The following is a 26,116-nucleotide window of genomic DNA, read 5'->3' as shown; positions in this document are numbered from 1 at the left end:
TTAAAAATACGACGAGAACGATTAAAATAAACACACACACTGTTATCTGCAGAAAATTGAGAACCCGTCTTAACATCCCATGTTTACGTAAGAAAGCCTGCTGAATAGCTGCCCCTAGTAGGGTCAGGTTGTTGACAGCGGTCCGAAATCTCCGGAATCCACACTGAGAGCGGCTGAGGTTTTGGCTGGTCTCCAACAACCTCACCAGATGACGGTTAACCATTCGCTCTGAGGTCTTTTCTACATAGCTCATTAAGGCGACGCTCAGGTAACTACTGAAGCATGTGCGGACTTTCCTGGTTCGAAGAGAGGTATCAGAATTGCCTCTCTTTACGAGCTGGGAAAGTTGTCTGCCTGCCATATAAGATTAAAGCATTCAAGGAGGATTTCCTTTGACGCTGCTGGCAAATGTCGAAGCTTGGAGTACTGGATTTGATCGTGACAGGGCAGCATCACGAGTCTCAGTGCCAGCTCCAGCTCGCACATGGAGAAAGGTCAGTTGTAAGACTCAGAATTGTGGAATTTGAAGTTCAACTTGCCCCTCTGTGCAGTCGCACCATGGCGGCGAAATGCCGGATCCTGGTTGTCATCGGCAGCAGTCGCCACAAAATGCTCTGCCACCGTCTGAGCGGTGTTTCTGGGCGTTGTTTGGATACTCCACATTTCAACACTACTGCTATTGGCAGACGAAAGTGTTTACAAGAAATTCTCTGGGTGGTTTCCCATACTTTTGTAGAACAGGTGGAACTGTTGATGGAGTCCGAGAACACTTGCCAGGACCGTTTCGTGCTCTACTTAATTACGCGTCGAGCCTTGTCTCTCGTGACTCGAAAGGCTGTGAGATTGTCTACTGCTGGGGAGCATTTAAACCGTCGAAGAGCTGCACGCCTGTCTCACATTGCTGAACAGCACTCAGCTGTCTACCAAGGTACAGGTCGCCTCCTAAGACGATCTGAAGATTTTGGGTCGATCGTGGGCTGAGATGGATGGTCAGGGTGGGCAAGCCAGTTCTTCATGAGAAATGGAAAAATCCGTGTACGAGTCCCAATTGATGTATTTCAGTGCCCACTAGCAGGTAATGTCATCGTTTCCTTCGGATCATAATCATGTAAGGCTGCAGGATAAAAATGGTGTAAAGAACACTAACCACATAGACCTAATCATGTACCTACCTTCCATTGGTGTGTACACATACAAAATTTCTTTGACATCTGACCATGTATTCTGGGTGCTCCACTTTTTTGTCAGGCACTATATTAAAGTAGCTGCTGTTATCCACTCAGTTTCTTAGAATTGGTTACTCCTGGAATTTCTGCATTATGGTTTAGGGTTCTTCTTTACTGGTCATCTCATTCCTCACACCTGGGACGAGGGAGGGGATGTAGGTGCGAGCTGGAGGCACCCATACTGCTGTTCTTCAGCCTAATGGTCTTAAAAAAATGGACACACAATATTTTATAATTAAAATGGATAACACTGTAGGATTAAAATACAATACATTATGATTAATTTTGATGGAATTATCACAAAAAATGCAGTTGATGATGTTGTATCAGATGCTATGATGTAGATGACGATGCTGTTTCTGGCAATCACGTCCCCAAAGAGTCGTAAGGGTAAAAAGTGAGAATGGATGGGCGAGAGGCAATATGCATGAGAGGGGGAATGGATTGGAACATGTCTGATCGCTAAGTTGGGGCCCGCCGGGGTGACCGAGCGGTTCTAGGAGCTACAGTCTGGAAACGTGCGACCGCTACGGTCGCAGGTTCGAATCGTGCCTCGGACATGGATGTGTGTGATGTCCTTAGGTTAGTTAGGTTTAAGTAGTTCTACGTTATAGGGGGCTGTTAACCTCAGAAGTTAAGTCCCATAGTGCTCAGAGCCATTTGCATCATTGCTAAGTTGGGGCTGCAACAAAGTGGAACAAGGTTCTGATTGTGGTCAGGAGGGACATTCTTGCCTTTATCCGAAGAGAGGATACTGGGGCTAGGGATGAGAAAAATGGTTGAACGTGAGCGCATATTTCCGAGTTATGAACAGGGAGTCTGCTGAGGTTGGGATGAAATATGGAGACGGGCGGTGTCAGGTATATGTTACTACAGGTAGTACAACAGATTTTTACTCGTCAGCCTTACGGGATGTGCAGCATTCGTGAAAATGTTCGAAGAACTGAGGAGCTGGTGGAGGATAAGTGTGGGACAGGGAAAATGGGTACAGAGATTAGGCAAAATGCATGGCATTGTAGAATTTGTGGTAAGTAGTAATCTGTTGGTGGTGTTGAATTCCAAGCTGTATTGGCCAAGGTTCTTGAGGCGTGAGCACTAATTAGGAGCGACAACTGGAGTAATCACAATTTGAAGTTCGTTTCAGTGTGTTGGGTTCAATGTTTTTAATTATTCTGTTCGAAGTAGGCAACAATTAGTATTTAACTCAAACTCTTAACTTATTTTAGTATTTATAAGAGCTAAATTGACTGTAGAAATGGGTCAACTTGAGCTCTCGATACAGGCCATAGACACTTTTACGAGCTGACATCATTCGTTAACGAACTGACGGTGGCCGGCCGCGGTGGTCTCGCGGTTCTAGGCGCGCAGTCCGGAACCGCGCGACTGCTACGGTCGCAGGTTGGAATCCTGCCTCGGGCATGGATGTATGTGATGTCCTTAGGTTAGTTAGGTTTAAGTAGTTCTAAGTTCTAGGGGACTGATGACCACAGCTGTTAAGTCCCATAGTGCTCAGAGCCATTTGAACCATTTTTTTTTTAACTGACGGTGGGTATGTGATAAGGAACTAACCATGGGATCTGACCATGGAACTTACACTCTTAATTGCTCACAGATAAAACATTATCTTTGGTTGTCCTACTGACGAATGATTACAATTTTCGTGAACTTTGAATTATTTATGAACAAATTTTCTTTTCGAATACAAAGTATTTATCCTATGAGAGATCTAGTCTGAATTTGTGTGTTATAGTGATGTAACATATTAATGTTTTGTTTTATTTGTTTGTTTTACTCCTTTGTTTCAGTATTTTGTTTCACTGATCCTTGACCTCGAGCAGTATTTTTGCAAAATGTATCCGTCCGTAATATTTAATAGTCTAACGTTGTGGTGAGATATGAAAAGTTAGGAGTAGACTATTAAATTTTAGTAAAAGTGTAAGTGTAATCGGAGAATATTGTAGATGTCATGTACGTCGCGTTCACATTCGTTTGACGAAGATTTTGTCTGAACAGCCATCCGACAGTTACATGTGGAGGTGTCGTCGTGATAATTTCTGGCAGTCAGTCAGGCGCGGTTGAGGGATAAAGACTCAGTCTCTCTCTCTTAAAGTGGAGTTAACTTGCTATTTTTCTTACGTGCCCACTGTAAGATACACCATGCACTAAACCGGTGCTTATGAACGAACGGTAATAGGTTTATTTTCTTTATGTGGGGATGTGTGCGGTGAATTTATTAAATATATGGAGGGTGGGGGCTGGTGACAGTGGAGGCGTCGTGTGATAGTGGAAACTGATGGATCACGTTTTGGTGAGAATAAGGGACGGGGAAGGCATGAGCTCCAGTAAGGTGGACGTAGAGGAGAATTACGTGCCTAGTAAGTGGACTAAGGATGTAATAGACCCACTATATTTGAGATTCGGAAAATGCTGAGGAAGCCAGAGCTGTTGCACTCTCGATTCAAAAGAGAACGCGCAAACGACAACAAGCAAAGGTTAGTAGAGATTCGTGCGTATGTGAAAAGATCTATACGCGAAGCATACAACTACTCCCACAGTGATAACTTTGCAAAAGACCTGGCAGAGAAACCGAGAAAATTCGGGTCCTATGTTAAATCGCTACATGGGTCTAAAGCTTCCATCCACTGACTAGTTTACCAGTCCGGTGTGGCAGTAGAAGACAGCAAAACGAAAGCCGAAGTTTTAAATTTCAGTTTCAAGAAATCGTTCGCGCAGGAGAATCGTACAAACATACCGTCGTTAGACCATGGAACAGACTCCAGTATGGACCACGTAGTATTAAGGATCCCTGGCGCAGGGAAACAACTGAAACAGCTGAAAACAAATAAGTAACAATATCTGTATGGTATCCCCTTTCGGTTTTTCAAAGAGTCCTCTACTGCCTTGGCCCCTTACCTAGCTTGCATTTATCGCAACTCTCGTCCAACACGATGGCTCAAGCTGCTGTTAAAAAGCGAAGATGATTCCTGTATATAAGAAGGGCAAAAGAACGGAACCACAAATTTCAGACCAACATCCCTAACATCGGTCTGCTGCAGAATCCATGAGCATATTCCCAGTTCAAATATATTTAATTTTTCAGAGAGAGAGAGAAGTTTATGAGCACGAATCACCAGGGTTTTAGTAAGCGTCGCTCGTGCGAAACTCAGCTTGCCCTTTTCTCACATGATATACTGCGAACTCTTTATGAAGAGCAACGGGCAGATTCCGTATTTCTAGACTTCCGGAAAGCATTTAAGACGGAGCCTCACTGCAAGCTGTAAACGAATGTACGAGCGTATGGAATAAGTTCGGAGACATATGAGTGGTTTGAAGACTTCTTAAGTTGTAAAAGCCAGTATATTGTCCTCGACGCCGAGTGTTCATCAGAGACAAAACAATCGCCTGGAGTGGCACAGGGAGCTGAGATAGAACCGCTGTTATTTTCAGTATACCTAAATGATTCGGCGGATAGGTTGGGAAGCAATCTACGGTCGTTTGCTGATGATTTGATGTACGGTGAGGCGTCGAAGTTGAGTGACTGTTAGGAGGATAGAAGATGACTTTAGACAAAATTTCTAGTTTGTGTGACGAATGGCAGCTAGCTATAAATGCAGAAAAATGTAAGCTGATGCATGCGAGTAGGAGCAAACCCGTAATGTTCTGATACATCATTAGTAGTGTCCAGCTTGACACAATCATGTCGTTTAAGTATCTAGGCATAACGCTGCAAAGCGATATGAAATGGAATAAACATTTGAGGGTTGAGGTAGGGAAGGCGAATGGTCGACTTTGTTGTATTGGGAGAATTTTGGGAAAGAGTGGTTAATCTGTAAAGGAGACCGCATATAGGACGCTATTGTAAACTAATCTTGAGTATTGTTCGAGTGTTTGGGGTCCGTACAATGTTGGATTACAGGAGGACTTTGGAGCAATTCAGAGGCTAGCTGCTGATATGTGTTACTGGTAGGTTTGAACAACACGGAAGTGTTACAGAGATGGTTCGGGAACTCAAATGGGAATTTCAGAAGGGAAGGCAACCTTCTTTTCCAGACGCACTGTTGAAAAAATTTAGAGAACCTGCATTTGAAGCTGCATACAGAACGATTCTACTGCCTTCAACCTACATTGCGCGTAAGAACCGCGAAGATAAGATACGAGAAATCAGCGCTCATGCAGAGGCATACAGACAGTTGCTTATCCCTCGTTCTACTTGCAAGTGGAACAGGAAAGGAAATAACCAGTAATGGTATGGGGTACACTCTGCTACGCGCCGTACGTTGTATTGCGGACTATTGATGTACGCTCATGCTCATAAATTAAGGATAATTGCAGAATGTGGTGCCACACAACGTGGCACTACACAAAACTGGCGCTAATAGCATGGGCACATAGGGAACACACCTGCAAGTCCACGGTATTGGTGATAAGTTGAGAAAACCGTCCCGAAACACATATGCTATAAAACGCCACTGTTTCCTGCGCATGTACACCGACATCAATATTGGATATGATCAGCATGTGCACACACACAGGCCGCACAACGGATTGGCATACACTGGATCAGATGGTCAAGCAGTTGCTGGGAAAAGCCTCCCATTCTTGCACCAGTGCTTGTCGGAGCTCCTGAAGTGTCGTAGGGACTTGACGACGTGCAGCGATCGATGGGGTTTAGGTCTGGAGAACAGGCAGACCACTCCATTCACATGATATCTTGTACGGTACTCCTCCACGATGGCAGCTCGGTGGGTCCGAGCGTTATCATCCATCAGGAGGAAGGTGGGACCCACTGCACCCCTGAAAAGGCGGACATACTGTTGCAAAATGACGTCACGTTGCACCTGACCTGTTACAGTACCCCTGTCAAAGACATGCAGGGGTGTACGTGCACCAATCATAATCCCTCCCCGCACCATCAAACCACGACCTCCATACAGGTCCCTTTTAAGGATTTTAAGGGGTTGGTATCTGGTTCCTGGTTCACGCCAGATGAAAATCCGGCGAGAATCACTGTTTAGACTACACCTGGACTCGTCCGTGAACATAACCTGGGACCACTGTTCCAGTGACCATGTACTGTGTTCTTGACACGAGACTTTACGGGCTCTCCTGTGACCAAGGGTCAGCGGAATGCACCTTGCAGGTCTCCAGGCGAATACACCATATATGTTCAGTCGTCTGTAGACTGTGTGTCTGGAGATAACTGTTCCAGCAGCTGCGGTAAGGTTCCGAGCAAGGCTACCTGCAGTACTTCTTGGCCGTCTGCGGGCACTGATGGTGAGATATCGGTCTTCTTGTGATGTTGTACACTGTGGACGTCCCGTGCTGTAACGCCTGCACACGTTTCCTGTCTGCTGGAATCATTGCCATAATCTTGAGATCACAATTTGTGGCGCACAGAGGGCCCGTGCTACGACTTGCTTTGTTTGACCATCCTCCAGTCACCCTAGTAATCTACCCCTCATAATGTCATCAATATGTGTACTTTCAGCCACTTTCAACACACAGTCACCATTAGCTTGCCTGAAAACGTCTGCACACTTACCCGCTGCACCATACTCTGACGTGCACCGACACACCTCTGCGTATGTAGACTGCTGCCAGCGCCACCGTGCGACGACCGCAGGTCAAATACACCGCATGGTCATACCCCGAGGTGATTTAAACCCGCAAACCGCCAGCCAGAGCGTTGTTTCACCATGTATCACCATTGTCCTTAATTTATGAGCATGGGTGTAGATATAAATGTACATTATCACATTGGGGTAGTTTCGATAAGAGGTTGGGCAGGAAGGGTTTGTTTCATATATGGCATTGGTTTCTTTTACTTAGTTTTTTCATTCTTTTGGTTTTTAAAATTGATTGTTAAATTGCCTTGTTCGTTACGTTTCACAGTTTTTTTATCGTTTCGTTCCTAAGTTAGTGTTTTTTTAAGTCTCTTTGTTTTATAAGTTATGATTTTTTAATATGGTAATTGGAAGTGTCAGTGTTCGTTGTATAAAATATTCTACGAAGAACCAACTTAACAGTCAATTAATGAAACCGTGATTTTTCTTCCATGCTGTTTATGAAGTGTGTTAAAGTTGTACCAAAGTAATATCAACTATAATTAATTTCGGAGATGTTGGTTCTCTGTATTGGTACCGGTCATTTCAGTTGAGCTGTATGGCTCAAGTTATGTTTTTCATACCGTGTTTCGATAGTATTCGAGACTTTTTTGTTACATATATTTTCGTTTTCTCTATTGGCATCCATGTTTAGCTTTCCATATTGGTATCGGTCTTTCGAGTTGAGCTCAATTGAGAAGACATTGCAGTCAGCTGCAGATCGTCACTCACGTCGACACCAAATATGTCTGTTGCCTGAACCAGAACCAGTATCGCTTCTCTCCAAAGGCTGGTGGATGTGGTAAAGATAACCAGCCTCCCTCGTGTAGGCCCAGCGCACCTATCAATTTTCGATTTGCAGCGTTGTTCCCAGTGTAACGAGATAGATATTGCCAGAGCTATGGACAGAATGCTGGGACTCGGGCATTGGTTGCTGACGGACAACGCCCATGCCGACACAGCAGCTAAGCAAAAACCCTCCACTTCCGCATCATCTCTTACGATTTCCAGTGACCTGGGACGCTGACCAACCTCCAGGAAGTTTCCGCAATTTGTCACACTGCCCATTACACAAGGAATAGTCCGGGTCCTCTGGTCTGCAGACGATTGTAGTGTCTTTCGTTTGGACTTCGTCGGTTTTGTGACGAACTCATTTCCTCTCTCTTGACCTTCGCTAACAGAAATCACTTGGAAAGCCACCCTGAATAGGTCAAGGCTGCATTTCACACCGGAAACGTTACGCTCGGGTGGTAGAGTATGTATGGAATGCGCGTCGTGGATTTTATGTTAAGTGAAAATCCAATATCCACAGTACAAACCCAACATCAGATAAACCAATTACTACAACAAAGGAAGAAATTTTAGGAAAAGAGTATGAAGCCATTGGGAAATTAGAGGTGCAAGTTGTAATAGTTAAGAGAAGAGAGAGAAGGAGCACTTAAGTGTAGACAAAACAGAAATAACAGAATTAGAGGATGTAGTAAGAAAAATGGAAACCAAGAAGACAAGGAAGTGACAACGTAACCACCGAATTGGTCAACTATGAAATCTTCATAAAAAGTGCTGGACAATGAAGGAAATTCCGAAGAGCTGGAACACACACACAATATATATATATATTCTATAAGCTTGTGTTATTTGAACATGACCTACACTCTTTCTGGACCCAGGTTCCTATTCTAGAAAGAGTGTAGGTCATGTTCAAATAACACAAGCTTATAGAATTTAGCAGAGAGACAAATCTACTATTTCTTGACTACGCGAAAGGTCATTGGTAACCTAAGCAGGAGAACGTTGTGGGAAGCACTACACAGGGGAGGCATACCACACCTCTTACTATGAGTAATCAAACATATGCACCAAGACTCGAAAATGGCCATTGCCGGAAGAGATAACATTAACGTAACAACAAATTTAGGCTTACGACAAGGATGCTGCTTGTCGAATACATTTTAATTGTGTATGTTGATGATATGTTTAGATAATGGCTAAAACAAATGACTTTTGTACCAATAATATTAACCAATGGAATTATTTAATGATACTATTTGCTTCCTATAGCTAACATCGAGAACACCCTTCGAAAATTCAACTATAAATTTAACACTACTGCCAAGAGCTAAAACGTAACAATGTCGACACAAAAAATCAAAAGTCATTGATTTTAATGTTTCAGACACGATCTCAAGCAAATATTTAATAAACGACCGGAAAATAGTGAGAGTGAGTAATTAAACTTCTTGGGGAGAACCTCTCCTTCACAAGCGAAGAAGACACACCAAAAAATGAGGCAAGACAACTTACTACAGTGCTCCAAAACAACAGTAGTACCGTTAATACTCTATGACAGTGAGACTTGTACACTAAAAGCTAGAAACGATGGAAGAATAGAAGCTCCGGAAATGAGGTTTGGTTTTTAAGAAGAGCAGCTGGCTGTAGACTGTTGATGTGATAAGGAGTACAACAATCGGACAAGAACTGGGAGTTAAAACCTTAAACGAACAGAACACGGAATACAGAAAGAAATAGGGAGATCATGCAGTAAGAATGAATGAAAATACAGTTCCTAAAATAATGATGAATTACCAACCATCAGGGAAGATATCAAGAGACTGACCAAGAAAGACGTGGGGTTATCAAATAGCAACCAGGTAAAGACAAGGGAGACACCGATCAGTGGACGTAACAGGCAGATGGCTAATAATTTATGAAAGAAGATAACATTCTACCAAACTAAAGTGAAGACAGAGAATCGTAACGAAGTCCTGGCACCCATGTCTTTCCTAGAAAGCAGTGGTCCCCACATCATATAGTAAACTTGTATCATTCGCTAGGCCGATGTACCACCTTGTAACATCCCCTCTGCGGAATAACAAACCTTAACTTATAACTGCCTGATATAGTAAGTGGTAGATTTACAGGGGTGCGTGGCAGGTCCTCTTTGTGACTTACCTGCGCGGTGGCAGCGTAGTCAGCCTCCGCCCTTTCTCGATCTGTAATCTTACTTGCAGGTCAGCTGCTCGTACGTTATTCCCTACTCTGTGGATTTTGGACATAGTAAATACTTAGAACTAAGGTTTTGGAGAGGAATTCCGATGTTACTAAATAATGCAACGCAGCTCTGATAACAGCAATTATTTTTCTAGAGATAGGTTGGCCTCAAAATCCTGTGATACAATTTATTACAAACAAATTGCAAAAACTTACTTCGCACGGCCGAATCCAGCCAGATAGCTGTCAGACGGATATACCCCTCTAAGTGGGTTTATGACCGCTGTCGGATACCGATTGCATTTGGTTGTTTTCACAATCAGGGTAATCCCAGTTGTGATCGTAGTAATATAATTCACTCAGCAGCCACACGGGCCTTTTAAGATGTTGTATTACTGGATGCCACGGAACTCAGTCTATACTTACATTTGATACCCCACATAAAAATCAGCATGATCACATCCAATTGGTCATAATGATCATTGGTAGAAAATAAAAGCAGAACTGCAACAGCAGGAGCGAGCACAGCAGTTGACTTACCATGTTTAATGACTGTCATGTTGTTGCACGCAATAAAACAAATATAATTGAAACAAATAGTTTTTGTGTAAATCAGATCCGTGAAGCATGTGCTTGTGAGTTGCTACTGCAATATACTTCTATAGCAGGGCTTCCCAATGTGTGGAGGTCCGCCGGCTCTTTCTAGGGGGTCCGCGGCCACATTTCACCACATCGTGTAAAGTAATGAGTAAAGTTATTGAATAAAAATGTGAATATCAAATTCATCATATTCTTTATTACTTCTAACGTGGATCGTTGGCTGAAGTTGGGGTTGGGTTCTTTTGGGAAGGAGACCAGACAGCGAGGTCATCGATCTCATCGGATTAGGGAAGGACGGGGAAGGAAGTCGGCGTGACATTTGAAAGGAACCATCCCGGCATTTGCCTGTAGCGATTGGGGGAAATCACGATAAACCTAAATCAGGATGGCTGGACACGGGATTGAACCGTCGTCCTCCCGAATGCGAGTCCAGTGTCTAACCACTGCGCCACCTCGCTCGGTTTGGCTGAAGTTAGGATCATTGAAGAGGGGTGCGGTTTCTCCATCGCCTTCACAACAGGGGAAGTTTCCGGTTGAAATGAATGAGGAGGGAGGACGACCAAAGGAAGAACAATCACAAGAAGCTCCAAAGACTATTGATACTTCGGTGAGGAGGGGGGGGGGAGAAGGGGGGTGGTCATTGGGAACATGGCACTTGCATTAAGAAGCTTTCAGTTCCCATGGGTTTCGCTCTGAAATTTAAAGTTACTGTGCTCTTGACTGACTAGGGGTCCGCCCTGGATTTTCGACTGTAGAAGGAGTCCGCCAGCTGAAAAGGTTGGGAAGCCCTGTTCTATAGTAACTGTAACAATCTACAGACCCCCTCAAGGTAACTTTCAGCTATTCATGAAAAATCTGGAGGCATTATTGAGCTACCTGTGAGACAAAAACAAGCAGTTAGTGGTTTGTGGTGATTTTAATGTAGATTTCTTAAAAGATATGGATAGGAAAAATGAGCTAGAATCTTTGTTTGGTTGTTTCAATCTAGTATTTGTTGTAAATTTTCCAACTCGTGTGCAGCAGGATAGTAGGTCACTTATCGATAACATTTTCGTAGACAGTGCTCAGGCAGAAACAATTAATGTGCACCCAGTTGATAATGGGCTATCTGATCATGTGTTAATGGAAATAACACATATAGCACCTTACAGGCTTCAGGCAGGTTCATACAAGGTAAGGAGGCTTATTGATGCGAACAGGGTACAGAGTCTTAAGAGTAGCCTGGAAGAGGTAGAATGTGATGAAGCATACACAGAGAATTATGATGATGCCAAATTCAATTTATTCCACTGTAAATTTGTCTCAATATTTGAGAGGTGCTTTCCTGAAACGTTATTCAAAAAAGCCTTTGCAAAATCAAGTAAGCCATGGATTACTAAGGAAATTAAGATATCGTGTAAGAGGAAGAGGGAAATATATGGACAGGCCAGAATAAGTAAGGATCCGACGTTAGTTGCTTAGTATAGAAGATTCTGTAATATTTTAAGGAAAGTCATTATGAAGTCGAGAAACTTATGTGTTCTGACAGAAATTGTACTGCACATAATAAGATTAAAACTATATGGAATATTGTCAAACAGGAGACGGGACAGCCTAACAGTGCACAGCATACCCTGGCAATAAAGCTAAATGATGATGATGTGACTGATAATTCACATGTTGCTTGTATTTTTAACAATCAGTTTCTGAATGTAGCAGCAAAAAAAGGGTTAACGGGTTCAGTTGAAGAAGCAAAAAAAAGTTAAAAATGTAATTCCCCAGGACTTTAGGCCTTTAGAAATAGCACCAACATCTCCCACTGAAATTGAGGGAATTATAAATATACTGAAAAACAATAGCTCATGTGGTATTGATGGAGTCTCTAACAGAATTTTGAAGTGTTGTGCTAATTTAATAAGTGGAGTCCTTAGTGATATATGTAATGCTTCGCTGACACAGGGAATTTTTCCAGACAGATTGAAATACGCGATTGCCAAACCTCTTCATAAGAAAGGGGACAAGAGTGACTTAAATAATTATAGACCAATCTCATTGCTGACTTCATTTTCTAAAATATTCGAAAAAATTATGTATTCAAGATTAGTCTCACATTTAAGTGAAAATAATTCACTCAGCATGTCACCGTTCAGATTCCAGATGGATTATTCGACTGAGAATGCTATCTACACATTTACTCATCAAATAGTACAAGTCTTAAATAACAAATTATCGCCAGCTGGTATTTTTTGTGATCTTTCTAAGGCATTTGACTGCATGAATCATGTCACACTCTTAGAAAAACTCAGGTTTTATGGAACTGAAGGCTATACACAGAGCTGGTTTGAATCATACTTAACGAACAGAAAGCAAAAAGTTGTGCTGAAAAACACAAATAACGTTAGGAGGGTGGTAAATTCTAGCGAATGAGGAGTTATCACAAAGGGAGTCCCACAGGGTTCAATTTTGGGTACTCTGCTGTTCGTTATCCATGTGAATGACCTCTCACTTAACGTTCAGCAAGCAGAACTAGTACTTTTTGCAGATGACACGAGTGGTATAATAAATCTCATTCCAGAAAAAGCAGCTGAAGATATTGTTAAGGATGTCTTTCAAAGAATTATGAAGTGGTTCTCAGAAAATAGACTCTCCCTTAATTTTGAAAAAAACTCACTATATCCAATTCAGTACACCGAATAGAGTCATACAGACAATTATTGTAGCATATGAACAGGGCTCAGTTAACAGGGTAGATTTATCCAAATTTTTGGATGTTCACATTGGTGACAACTTGAACTGGAAGAAACATATTACTGAGCTTATCAAACAATTACGTTCAGCTTCTTTCGCTCTTTATATAATCGCTATTCTGGGTAATAAACAGATAAGCCTCCTAACGTACTATGCATATTTCCACTCAGTAATGTCTTATGGAATAGTTTTCTGAGGTAACTCACCACTTGGACATAAACTACTGATTGCACAAAAGAGAGCAGTGAGAATAATTAGTGGTGTTCACCCAAGGACGTCATGTGGGGACAGCCGGCCGCGGTGGTCTCGCGGTTCTAGGCGCTCAGTCCGGAACCGCGCCACTGCTACGGTCGCAGGTTCGAATCTTGCCTCGGGCATGGATGTGTGTGATGTCCTTAGGTTAGTTAGGTTTAAGTAGTTCTAAGTCCTAGGGGACTGATGACCACAGCAGTTAAGTCCCATAGTGCTCAGAGCCATTTGAACCATTTTTGAACCATGTGGGCACCTATTCAAGGAGTTAGGTATTTTAACTGCACCATCAGAGTACATGTATTCGGTAATGAAATTCTTTGTAAATAATCCATCTCAATTCGCGAAGAACAATGATGTTCATACGTACAACACTAGAGGTAAAAATGACCTTTCCTATCCGTTATTGAAGCTGTCAGTTGTTCAAAAAGGAGTACATTATTCAGCAAGAAAAATCTTTGATCGTTTGCCCACCAATATAAAGTGTCTGGCAGGTAGCAGATCAAGTTTTAAATCTATCTTAAAATCATTTCTTTTGGACAACTCTTCTATTCCATGGACGAGTTCCTGTTTCATAACTGGCAAAAAAAATGTATATATATCTTATAATCTGACTTTTTCCACATCATATCGATAAAATAATCGTGAAAATGATCTACGGAACATGACATAACCAAACCAAACGAAGTTTTGCTCAATTAGCTATTTGCGTCTATGCCTCAGGTGTTGTCACATATTAAGGTAAACATTCATTCACGATCAAAATGACTTCACCACCCGTGCGAACGTAATTTGGTTACGGTCTTATTCAGATTTATCCAAAAAGCAAAGCTTAGTTTGGAATCTTGGGGGAGCGGAACTGCCTGCTCCCCGGTCGAACCGCTAGTCCTCAATAGTGGCGTGCTGTGCGCCCTTCTCCCCCACTAAACCGTTCGTGACATCAGCTACCATCTTTTCCCTTAAAACAGACACATTTTACCTCATACTTTCCCTGTTGCTTTCTGCGCATATACGCTTTTGATTTACACTCGTCTGCAAATTTTACTCTGGCCCTCTGCTCTAATTTAGTTTTTTCAAGCGAACTATTTTTTTACGCTTTGGCAGCCTCTGATTGGAACAGTCCACCTTCTCCATTTCCAAGGGGTATCCGCCTGTGGATGCTGCGTCGTGTTTCTAAGCTACCCCTGGCTTTTCTGTGCCCTTCCGCCTTCACATTCTTGCAAGTCACCCTGCTGGCCTACCACGCCCGCCTCGGCTCTTTCCGTAACCATTCGGGCAGGCTACCTTCACCCTGGCCCTCCGTCTGTCTGCCATCCCACTGCATTCTAATTGGCGCTCGCTTAATTAAAAAGGCCAAAACTTTAGTTTCATTGCCTGTACAACAAACGAATTTTTTTCTGAAGCCACCTCATATTCTTAGCTATCGAATGAAGTTCTTAAAACTATTGCTTATCTGAAGTGTGGTCATTCGTGCACAGCAAATTGCCACTTTTCAAACTGAGAGTGGGTTGAAACCCGAAACGGAAAGTAGGGAAATTTTATACATGTTAAATATATAGGAAAGAAAGATTATACTCGCAAGGATAGAGAGTTGTAATAACATCTACCTTAGGCGAGGTCGAAAATGTGTGAATCCCTATCGACAAGAATAGTGTAGACAGATTAATAATGGGATACAAAGAAAACCCAAATGCAATTAAATGGAAATAACCTGACCGTACTCTGTGGGTAGATGATGATTGTGATTTGCGCAGTATCGACTGTGAAACACTACGACAAGGACAAACCGTCGCGCGAAGCAATACAGAAAACTAGTCCTATAGCCCACATGCCAAGAAGTGCGACTGACATAATGACTACTCGTAAGGTAGAGCCAATCATTTCGAGATGTTTTAGCGATCGTTATGCTACTGCAAGGACATTGTCACCAAAAACCAAGTGATCATCAAAAGAGCTTGGAGAGGATTTGTGATAGGCAGAAGTAATATACAGTCATTTTAATTATGCTAAAGGATGAACTGAAAACAGTTGAAATCTGGCCAACACGGAACAACTGTGGTTAAAGATCAAAGACTTTTAAACTACGATCTAGGTAAATACGTACCGAATAAACTAACGACAGTCTGTGAAAACGTTAGCATTTGGATAATGTTACGAAAACAGAGTGCTGCACTGCCGCTAAAAAAGAGGGAGTCTGGAAACTGAAAGGTTTAATGATAATTCGAGAATCTGTAAGGAGGACGTTGCGGAAACATACTATAATTTCCACAGTTGGATCCTAGCGAAAGGTCGATCAGAAAATCCGCGGAAATCCTCGTTATGCTCAAAGTCAGTTAACGAATCCAAACCTTCCATTCAGTCTCTAGCGGATGAATCTGGTGTTGAAACTGAAGACATGAGGCAGAGAACCCATGAGTCTGTTTCTTGGTATTACGTCATACGTCCGACTGTCCGTAAAGGATCTAGTGCTGTATACCCCAACATTACATATTTTCGGATAATACGTCATGTTAATGAGTTAATGGCCAGCTTTGTTGAAATATCTCCAAGCATTACAGAGTTACGGTTATGTGTCAGCGCGCGCGCGAGCGCACACGCACACCATACACACACACACACACACACACACACACACACACACAATGTACACAAATGGCTGTGTGATATAAAGTCCCGCCGAATGTTAGGTTAGACATGTATTCGATTTTTGAATGCTCAGAAGTTAAGACTTGCAGAAATTTACCGTCAACTAAAGGAAGTTGGTTGGGTTGATTTGGTGGAAGCGACCAAACAGCTAGGTCATCGGTCTCATCGGGTAATGGAAGGATGGGGAAGGAAGTCGGCCGTGCCGTTTCAAAGGACCATCCTGGCACTTGGCTGAAGCGATGTAGGGAAATACGGAAAACGTAAATCAGGATGACAGGACGCGGGATTGAACCATCGTCCTCCCGAATGCGAGTCCAGTGTGCTCGGTCTAAAGGAAGTCTACATTGATAAAATAACGAACGAAAGAAATGTGAGAAAGTAAAATGAAATGTTTACGAATGGAATTAAATATATGGTCAGTTTATGAAAGCTAAAAGGTCGTTACTTCCTGGAGTACCCGGTATGTGTAGACACGCACTGATGCAATACTTGCCTTTCAGCCTTGCTCTTAGGTGCTACGAACGAGGACGTCGGCGTATGTTTTAAAATCGGCTCCTCACATTTTTTAAATTATGTGATGCATTCAGTGGTCTTGAAAGGGACGGACAAATATTGCGCGTTAACTGACTTCTAGCACGTCAGTCTATGATCCTGTCTACGTAAAAAGAATCCACAACGGAGAAGTGATCTTAAGCTACCTTTGCACCGAAGCGAACACAAGCAAACGTCCTAGAGAGAATGAGAACACCCCACGGCGTAAATGAGAACACCCTACGGCGTAAACGCTAGGAGCGCGTGAGCAAACTACATTCGGTCGTGTTCGGTTCGCATTCGCTTGTGTTCGCTCGTGTTCCACTGGTTCTCAGTCTCTTAGCGAACCATCAGAGGATGTTCGTATCCTCTCTGCTTCGGCCCTAATACTATAGGAAACTTTCGTCTGCAATCTTGTCTACATTTCTGATTGTAGACAGGAGTTGCTTGAACGATGGAGTGGTGCGAAGAGAATATAATGTTGTTGACAGAACAATGTAGATATAAAATGTGGTTCTGCGGTCCAAGAGATCCACAGCACAAATGCAGAAGGAAAAGAAATATGGCTGGTGGAAAACTGCCGAAGCACTGAAAGGTCCAGTATCCAGCTGTGGGCATGAGAAAGACGATAAATACATTGGACGCTTGCATCAGGTAGGAGCTGAGTGAATGAGCACAAGGTTTGTAATTCTTTTTATTAAGAAGGGAAAGCGCATATCTGTTAAGCAGATTAATATTAAAGATGTACGAAAGACGTGATCACTCTTGCTGCTTACGTTCATGATATTTGTAACTGTAATGTATTCGGAATCACACTGTCTGCTCTCTAACCTACTGTACTGCGGATTTTATCAAGTAGTCTTTGTACAAGTTATACGTATATTTCACGTTTCATTAATCATATTTTATTGACTTTATCTTCTTTCTACATCTACATGGCTAATCTGCAAATCAAACTTACGTGCTTGGCAGAGGGTTCATCCAACCACCTCTCGAAGAGCATGCGGACAAAAACGAACATCTACATCAATCCGCTATTTGGGCTTGATGTGTTGAGAATTTGTGTCGGTCGCGAAGCGTGTTCAGATGGCGGACAAGGTAAGCAACCAATATATAGAAACGGGGCGTCCGGTTTCGAGTCCTTGTCTAACACAAATTTTCAACATTCACCACTGACTTATTTCAGTGCCTGTAAGGCGGCTGAAGTCCGGTAATAAAAGTATTTGTACTAATGCCCCTAATACTCTGTACATTGAAGTGTGATATTGGTTTATATTTGTTAATAGGTCGGTTATTCATTTTCTTCGGTCTTGAACGTTTACCTTATTGGTATAGCCAACACTGTATTGAGATAGACTCTTATATGAGCATGTATTGCGATGTTCAGACGTGTCCTAACCTCATTTTACCAGCTGAAGCTACGCTTGGTTTTATGAATGATGCGGCAGTGATTTAATTGCATAATTCTGGTTAAAATATTTCCCGCAATTTTTTTTAGTGATTGTTACATTAAAGAAATTTTCTGTTGTGCTTATTGTTCCAGATCTGAAGATTCTGCAACGAACAGCCGAAACTAATCATCATCTAATATGTTTTTATTTGCTATCCTGACTATTGAAATATTGTGTAAAAATATTTTAAACTTCTTCATAAAAAATAACGCAGCATTCATAGTCTGTGTTAGTTATGTCGTGTTTTCTTCTGTTCCTGTAGTGTGAAAGCTTGTTCACAGATACAAGCGAATGGTGGTGAACTTGGCGAACTGTCTGAGAATGCACATTCGCTTGAGTTCGCTGTCATTCACTCAAGTGTAAAGGGGACTGACTGCGCGTATGATTAAGTGGGATTTACTTTCAGACGAGTACTTCAGAGTTTAATATTTCAGGCTGGCTGCTAGCTCGCGATGTGCTGTGGCTACTGGCGTTCTGCGGCTTCGCTATCAATTATTCTGTTCGAGTCAACCTCAACATCGCCATCGTTGCCATGGTGAAGGGCAGCGCGCCGCTTGATAGGGAGGCCGAGGACGTCGGATACTGCACGCAGTCCGGAGCTGTTCTTCAAAATACCTCCGACGTTAGCATCACCAGCGATCAAGGCAGCCTCTGGAATGTCGTCACTGGCGCAAACAGTACCAGCTTCAACACGTCGTTGGAGATTGGCAGTACCAACCTGCAGGTTGTGAAATCCGTTACGTGAAACAGATTCTTTACTGCTAGTATTGTGACGATTCTTTATCAGTACATCTACATCTACATCCATACTCCGCAAGCCACCTGACAGTGTCTGGCGGAGGGTACCCTGAGTATCTCTATCGGTTCTCCCTTCTATTCCAGTCTCGTATTGTTCGTGGAAAGAAGGATTGTCGGTATGCTTCTGTGTGGGCTCTAATCTCTCTGATTTTATCCTCATGGTCTCTTCGCGAGATATACGTAGGAGGGAGCAATATACTGCTTGACTCTTCGGTGAAGGTATGTTCTCGAAACTTTAACAAAAGCCCGTACCGAGCTACTGAGCGTCTCTCCTGCAGAGTCTTCCACTGGAGTTTATCTATCATCTCCGTAACGCTTTCGCGATTACTAAATGATCCAGCAACGAAGCGCGCTGATCTCCGTTGGATCTTCTCTATCTCTTCTATTAACCCTAACTGGTACGGATCCCACACTGCTGAGCAGTATTCAAGCAGTGGGCGAACAAGCGTACTGTAACCCACTTCCTTTGTTTTCGGATTGCATTTTCTTAGCATTCTTCCAATGAATCTCAGTCTGGCATCTGCTTTACCGACGATCAACTTTATATGATCATTCCATTTTAAATCACTCCTAACGCGTACTCCCAGATAATTTATGGAATTAACTGCTTCCAGTTGCTGACCTGCTATTTTGTAGCTAAATGATAAGGGATCTATCTTTCTATGTATCCGCAGCACATTACACTTGTCTACATTGAAATTCAATTGCCATTCCCTGCACCATGCGTCAATTCGTTGCAGATCCTCCTGCATTTCAGTACAATTTTCCATTGTTACAACCTCTCGATACACCACAGCATCATCTGCAAAAAGCCTCAGTGTACTTCCGATGTCATCCACAAGGTCATTTATGTATATTGTGAATAGCAACGGTCCTATGACACTCCCCTGCGGCACACCTGAAATCGCTCTTACTTCGGAAGACTTCTCTCCATTGAGAATGACATGCTGAGTTCTGTTATCTAGGAACTCTTCAATCCAATCACACAATTGGTCTGATAGTTCTTATGCTCTTACTTTGTTCATTAAACGACTGTGGGGAACTGTATCGAACCCCTTGCAGAAGTCAAGAAACACGGCATCTACCTGTGAACCCGTGTCTATGGCCCTCTGAGTCTCGTGGACGAATAGCGCGAGCTGGGTTTCACACGACCGTCTTTTTCGAAACCCATGCTGATTCCTACAGAGTAGATTTCTAGTCTCTAGAAAAGTCATTGTACTCGAACATAATACGTGTTCCAAAATTCTACAACTGATCGACGTTAGAGATATAGGTCTATAGTTCTGCACATCTGTTCGACGTCCCTTCTTGAAAACGGGGATGACCTGTGCCCTTTTCCAATCCTTTGGAACGCTACGCTCTTCTTGTTGTTTCATATTTTGGAAACTAGAGCTGGATTAATTTTGTTGTACCTTAAATACATTCCGTTCATGTGTCCCTTGATTATTGGCTTGGGAAGTCATTTTTCGCACCAGGAGGTAAACTCTCGGAGATGGAGGGACAGTTGGGATATCTGAAAAAACTACGAAACCTGCGTCGACAGTGTACTGGAGAATGTGAGAAGGAGACCATTAGAGATTGGTCGTAAGCGAACTAATGGTTCCAAAGGAACTGTGCACAAAGATGAACGGAAGAGTGATGAACGAATTCTAAGCAACGGTCTTTCGTAGTCCACTTCGGTCGCGCCTTTCTACTTGTAGTTCCTGGGAACGGGAAATGGCGGGCTCGTTGGCGCAACGGCACGTCGGCCGGTCTCTTTCCAGCCTCGGTCCCGTTCCCGTCTGTCTCGGTCTCGGTCTCCCTCGGCCGGACTCGTCCTTCTTCGCGTGACCACTCGTCGCGGTTCCTTTGCCGCCTGCTCCTAATTACTTCAGTATCGAGTTGTTCTTTTCGTTCGCTGCGCACGTCCATTCTAGATCTGTTTCAAACCTTTTTTGAAATCTGGACTTCTGGTTCTTTTCGTATTCTATTCAGCGTCCACGATCGGTAATTAAAATGTATTTTATAATTATGTAAATTACATAAAAATTAAGTGGTATGTAACACATACATCTCTTCAGGTAACAAAAGGGCATATCAGCGTACTTCACTATTTCGATAAACAGCAGAAGGCATACTTATAAAAAGGCAAGATATTTTGTTATTACACATGCAAAGGAAGTCGGCACGGCACACACGAGTGGCCATTTTCCATCTTTTTTTGATCCAAGGCATAACGGGATGTCTATTGTTGTGGAAGGCAGATGGACTTATAACCGAATGAAGCCCGCGCTCCATAATAGCGTGTCTGGTGTCACATTCTGTAAAAAGAATACGAAAAGTTCTACAACATTGTTTCAGTGGTAGCCGGCCGAAGTGGCCGTGCGGTTAAAGGCGCTGCAGCCTGGAACCGCAAGACCGCTACGGTCGCAGGTTCGAATTCTGCCTCGGGCATGTATGTTTGTGATGTCCTTAGGTTGGTTAGGTTTAACTAGTTCTAAGTTCTAGGGGACTAATGACCTCAGCAGTTGAGTCCCATAGTGCTCAGAGCCATTTTTGTTTCAGTGGTACACGGTGGTGCACGAAAAATCGGCCGCGAGCACTAGACTGTCATTGTCGCCCACCAATCGTCATCTATGGTTTCGAAGTTGTTGTTTGCATTAGGTTATTTTGCTTAATTATTACATGTTTATCTACACTCCTGGAAATTGAAATAAGAACACCGTGAATTCATTGTCCCAGGAAGGGGAAACTTTATTGACACATTCCTGGGGTCAGATACATCACATGATCACACTGACAGAACCACAGGCACATAGACACAGGCAACAGAGCATGCACAATGTCGGCACTAGTGCAGTGTATATCCACCTTTCGCAGCAATGCAGGCTGCTATTTTCCCATGGAGACGATCGTAGAGATGCTGGATGTAGTCCTGTGGAACGGCTTGCCATGCCATTTCCACCTGGCGCCTCAGTTGGACTAGCGTTCGTGCTGGACGTGCAGACCGCGTGAGACGACGCTTCATCCAGTCCCAAATATGCTCAATGGGGGACAGATTTGGAGATCTTGCTGGCTAGGGTAGTTGACTTACACCTTCTAGAGCACGTTGGGTGGCACGGGATACATGCGGACGTGCATTGTCCTGTTGGAACAGCAAGTTCCCTTGCCGGTCTAGGAATGGTAGAACGATGGGTTCGATGACGGTTTGGATGTACCGTGCACAATTCAGTGTCCCCTCGACGATCACCAGTGGTGTACGGCCAGTGTAGGAGATCGCTCCCCACACCATGATGCCGGGTGTTGGCCCTGTGTGCCTCGGTCGTATGCAGTCCTGATTGTGGCGCTCACCTGCACGGCGCCAAACACGCATACGACCATCATTGGCACCAAGGCAGAAGCGACTCTCATCGCTGAAGACGACACGTCTCCATTCGTCCCTCCATTCACGCCTGTCGCGACACCACTGGAGGCGGGCTGCACGATGTTGGGGCGTGAGCGGAAGACGGCCTAACGGTGTGCAGGACCGTAGCCCAGCTTCATGGAGACGGTTGCGAATGGTCCTCGCCGATATCCCAGGAGCAACAGTGTCCCTAATTTGCTGGGAAGTGGCGGTGCGGTCCCCTACGGCACTGCTTAGGATCCTACGGTCTTGGCGTGCATCCGTGCGTCGCTGCGGTCCGGTCCCAGGTCGACGGGCACGTGCACCTTCCGCCGACCACTGGCGACAACATCGATGTACTGTGGAGACCTCACGCCCCACGTGTTGAGCAATTCGGCGGTACGACCACCCGGCCTCCCACATGCCCACTATACGCCCTCGCTCAAAGTCCGTCAACTGCACATACGGTTCACGTCCACGCTGTCGCGGCATGCTACCAGTGTTAAAGACTGCGATGGAGCTCGGTATGCCACGGCAAACTGGCTGACACTGACGGCGGCGGTGCACAAATGCTGCGCAGCTAGCGCCATTCGACGGCCAACACCGCGGTTCCTGGTGTGTCCGCTGTGCCGTGCGTGTGATCATTGCTTGTACAGCCCTCTCGCAGTGTCCGGAGCAAGTATGGTGGGTCTGACACACCGGTGTCAATGTGTTCTTTTTTCCATTTCCAGGAGTGTATTCTGCTCATATCGGCAACAAATCGTGCGTAATTGGCGAGCAGTCTGTACTCGGAGCCGTTTTTCGTGCACCACCTTATATTGTTTCACTGCGATTAGATGCATAACGCTACAGTTGACTAAACGAGAGGTTTTGCCGGATCACGAAAATTACTTCTACACGTGTGTGAAAATCCTGTAATGAATAAAAACTCTGTACTCCAGGGGGGAGGCAAGTACCTTGGCGCCTTTCATCTTCAGTCACCTATGCCACTAATTTTCAGTTTTTCATATGAACCATATGTCATGCACATATAAATGATGAACGAGTAAAAATGAACGGTTCCCAAAAAAGAGCGATCACTGTTGAACTAGTTTCCCAAGAATGAACGAGTTTGCCCATCCCTAGAGATTATGGTTTACGCGCTTCATTAGTGTAGATGACATATAGGAGAGAAGATACCGCAGAACCTAGGGGCCACCTGCAGTGTGAAACGTCCCCTTTGAACAATTATACATGACTGTGCTTATACTGACACACAATATTTTTAGCGCAACGCAATCTGACTTTCAATAATCCCTACAAAAGAATGGCCCTGACTAACATTAAACTATACCTTTCACAAATCACTTACCTCACAAAAATCTTCGTTACTCAAGCTACTGCAATACAGCGAGCGCCACTACCGCCAGCTAAATAAAAGATTCAAACTACTGAAGGCACTAACCACTGATAGGCATAGTTAGCAAATGAAACATATTAATAGAGAACAAACAATGTATTTACCTTAATAGTGTTGAAAAATCATAATATATATAGCAATTCATGACAACCAGCCTTACAAATTTCAAAACTCCGCCATTTCTCTCCCCATATCCACCACTGCTGGCGGCTCACCTCCAACTGCGCAACGCTACGCGCTTTTAACATCCAGCTGCCCAACACTACAATGGCAGACAACAATGCAAACTGGCCACAGACTGCACACAGCACAGCCAGTGATTTTCATACAGAGCGCTACGTAACGTTGCCAACAAGAAAACATAAACAGCCTACTTACAAGTGTAATGGAAGGCTCGGCAACAGGTATCGTTAACTGTGACAAACGGTATGACATGTGATATGAAGTGTGTACAACAGGTTGGATATAGTTAACTGGAAGTGCGTTTGTCTAGAGCCTGAACAGGAGACTGGTGAATGCTCTACACTACGCTGAAGGAAGCAATATAGCGGATTTTTAGTTAAGTTAATGGGACAGGAGATGGGTGAGGTACAGAAGTTGGTCATCAGAAAAAAGTTGAGACAACAGCAATCCCACTTAATAGGGAGAAGGTTTACTGTGTGTAGATCTGTTGGGGGAGCATGAATTCGAAGATATGAACCTGAACACTTAAGTGAATCTACCTGTTCGGAAGGAAAGTTATGATTTGGGAGGTTTTCCAGAGCTTCAGATAATAGGTTCGTAACATACATAGTGTAACGGGTATACGTGCGGATATTTCTGTTTGTGACTGAGGACGGTGTACTGAACAACATTACATCAGTATTTGCGTCATTTTGTAGACTGATAATTATAGCTATTACAAGTCATATGTTTCTAGGTAGTGTAGTACCTCCAAGTATATGTGGGATGAGCAAGCCATTACTGCTTATTTTCCCCTGGACAGCAGGTAAGGTGTCGAAGTATAGATGCGTGGATGCAAAACGGTTAGTGTATACTGACAGGCGTAGTGTACTTAGTGGTGCGGTTACGACCATGGAGAAAACACCAGGCAGCAAATTATGTGACATGTTTGTGGGAAGACGGCTCAATGCAGAGAAGAAACAACCAACACACTCATGTGTGTAGATATTAAGGTACAACATACAAAAATATCTGCCCTTATACCGACATATACTGAGCTAACAAAAGTTATGGGATACCCCTTTGCTGGGTGTGGTGCAGGAACTCGACGTGGCATGGATCAGCAAGTCGCTGGAACTCCCCTGCAAAGATACTCAGCCATGCTGCCTATATAGACATCCATAATGGCAAAAGTGTTGCCAGTGCCGGATTTTTCACACGAACTGACCTTTCAATTAAGTCCCACTAATATTCGATGGGATTCATGTCGGGCAATCTGGGTGGCCAAATAATTCGCTTGAATTGTCCAAAATATTCTTAAAAACCAAGTGCGAACAATTGTGGTCTCTTGACATGGCGTATTATCATCCATAGAAAGTCTACCGTTGTTTGGGAACATGAATGGCTGCAAATGGTCCTTAATTAGACGAACATGATCGAAGGGATCGCTGTGTCAAGTAGAAATCTACAGATACATCAGTCACTGAATGTTAGCCCATATTTTGACTGTTGGGAATCTTCCTACGTGTCGGTCAGGGGAACTGAAGATGACGAAATTGGATGCTCAATAAAATAACAACTGGTAACTTAGACGGCTTAAAGGTGTTTTGATTAGATATTCCATTTCCATTTTCAGTCAGTGATCCATGTTAACACAGCCTACACAATTATGGAGCCACCACCAATTTGCACACTGCCTTGATGACAACTTGGGTCCATAGCTTCGTGGTGCCTGCGCCTCAATCGAACCCAACCACAAACTGAAATCGGGACTCATCTGACCAGACCAAGGTTTTCCAGTCGTCCAAGGTCCAGCCGATATGGTCACGAGCCCAGTATAGGTGTTGCAGGCGATGTCGTGCTGTTGGCAAAGGCTCTCGCGTCGGTCGTCTCCTGCCACAGTGCATTAGCACCAGATTTCGCCCCACAGTTCTAACAGATACGTTCGTCGTACGTCCCACTTTGATTTCTGCGGCTATTTCCATTTATGTTAGTGCTGACAACTCTACGCAAACACCTGTGTTCTCTGTCGTGAAAGCTATCGGCCACTGCGTTGTCCCGTGGTGAGAAGTAAAGCTTGAAATTTGATATTCTCGGTACTCTCGATGCTGTGGATCTCGGAATACTGAATTCCCTGACGATCTCTGAACTGGAATGTGCCTTGCGTCTAGCTCAAACTGCCAGTCCACGTTCAGAGTCTGTTAATTCCCGTCGTGAGGGCATAATCACGCCTGAAACCTCTTCACGTGGATCACCTGAATACAAATGACAGCTTCGCCAGTGCACTGCTCTTTTATACCTCGTGCAGGAGATACTACCGCCGTCTCTATAATTGCAAAACTCTATCATATGACTTTTGTGATCTCACTGTA

The 26,116-nt window shown here is 43.7% G+C and overlaps 1 protein-coding gene across 1 annotated transcript in view; it reads left to right on the top strand.

The window, feature by feature from the left end:
* LOC124594266 (sialin-like) overlaps window positions 1-26,116 on the top strand; it is a 197,517-nt gene that overhangs the window by 17,824 nt on the left and 153,577 nt on the right. Inside the window, exon 2 of the mRNA XM_047132629.1 lies at window positions 18,459-18,748. Coding sequence (XP_046988585.1) covers window positions 18,459-18,748 — 290 coding nt within the window. The remainder of the gene's footprint in view (window positions 1-18,458; window positions 18,749-26,116) is intronic.

This window comes from Schistocerca americana, chromosome 2, assembly GCF_021461395.2.
Source record: "Schistocerca americana isolate TAMUIC-IGC-003095 chromosome 2, iqSchAmer2.1, whole genome shotgun sequence".
NCBI classification, from domain to species: Eukaryota; Metazoa; Arthropoda; class Insecta; order Orthoptera; family Acrididae; genus Schistocerca; species Schistocerca americana.
Note: the sequence above shows the minus strand (reverse complement) of the source record. Positions and strands in the feature narration are given on the sequence as shown.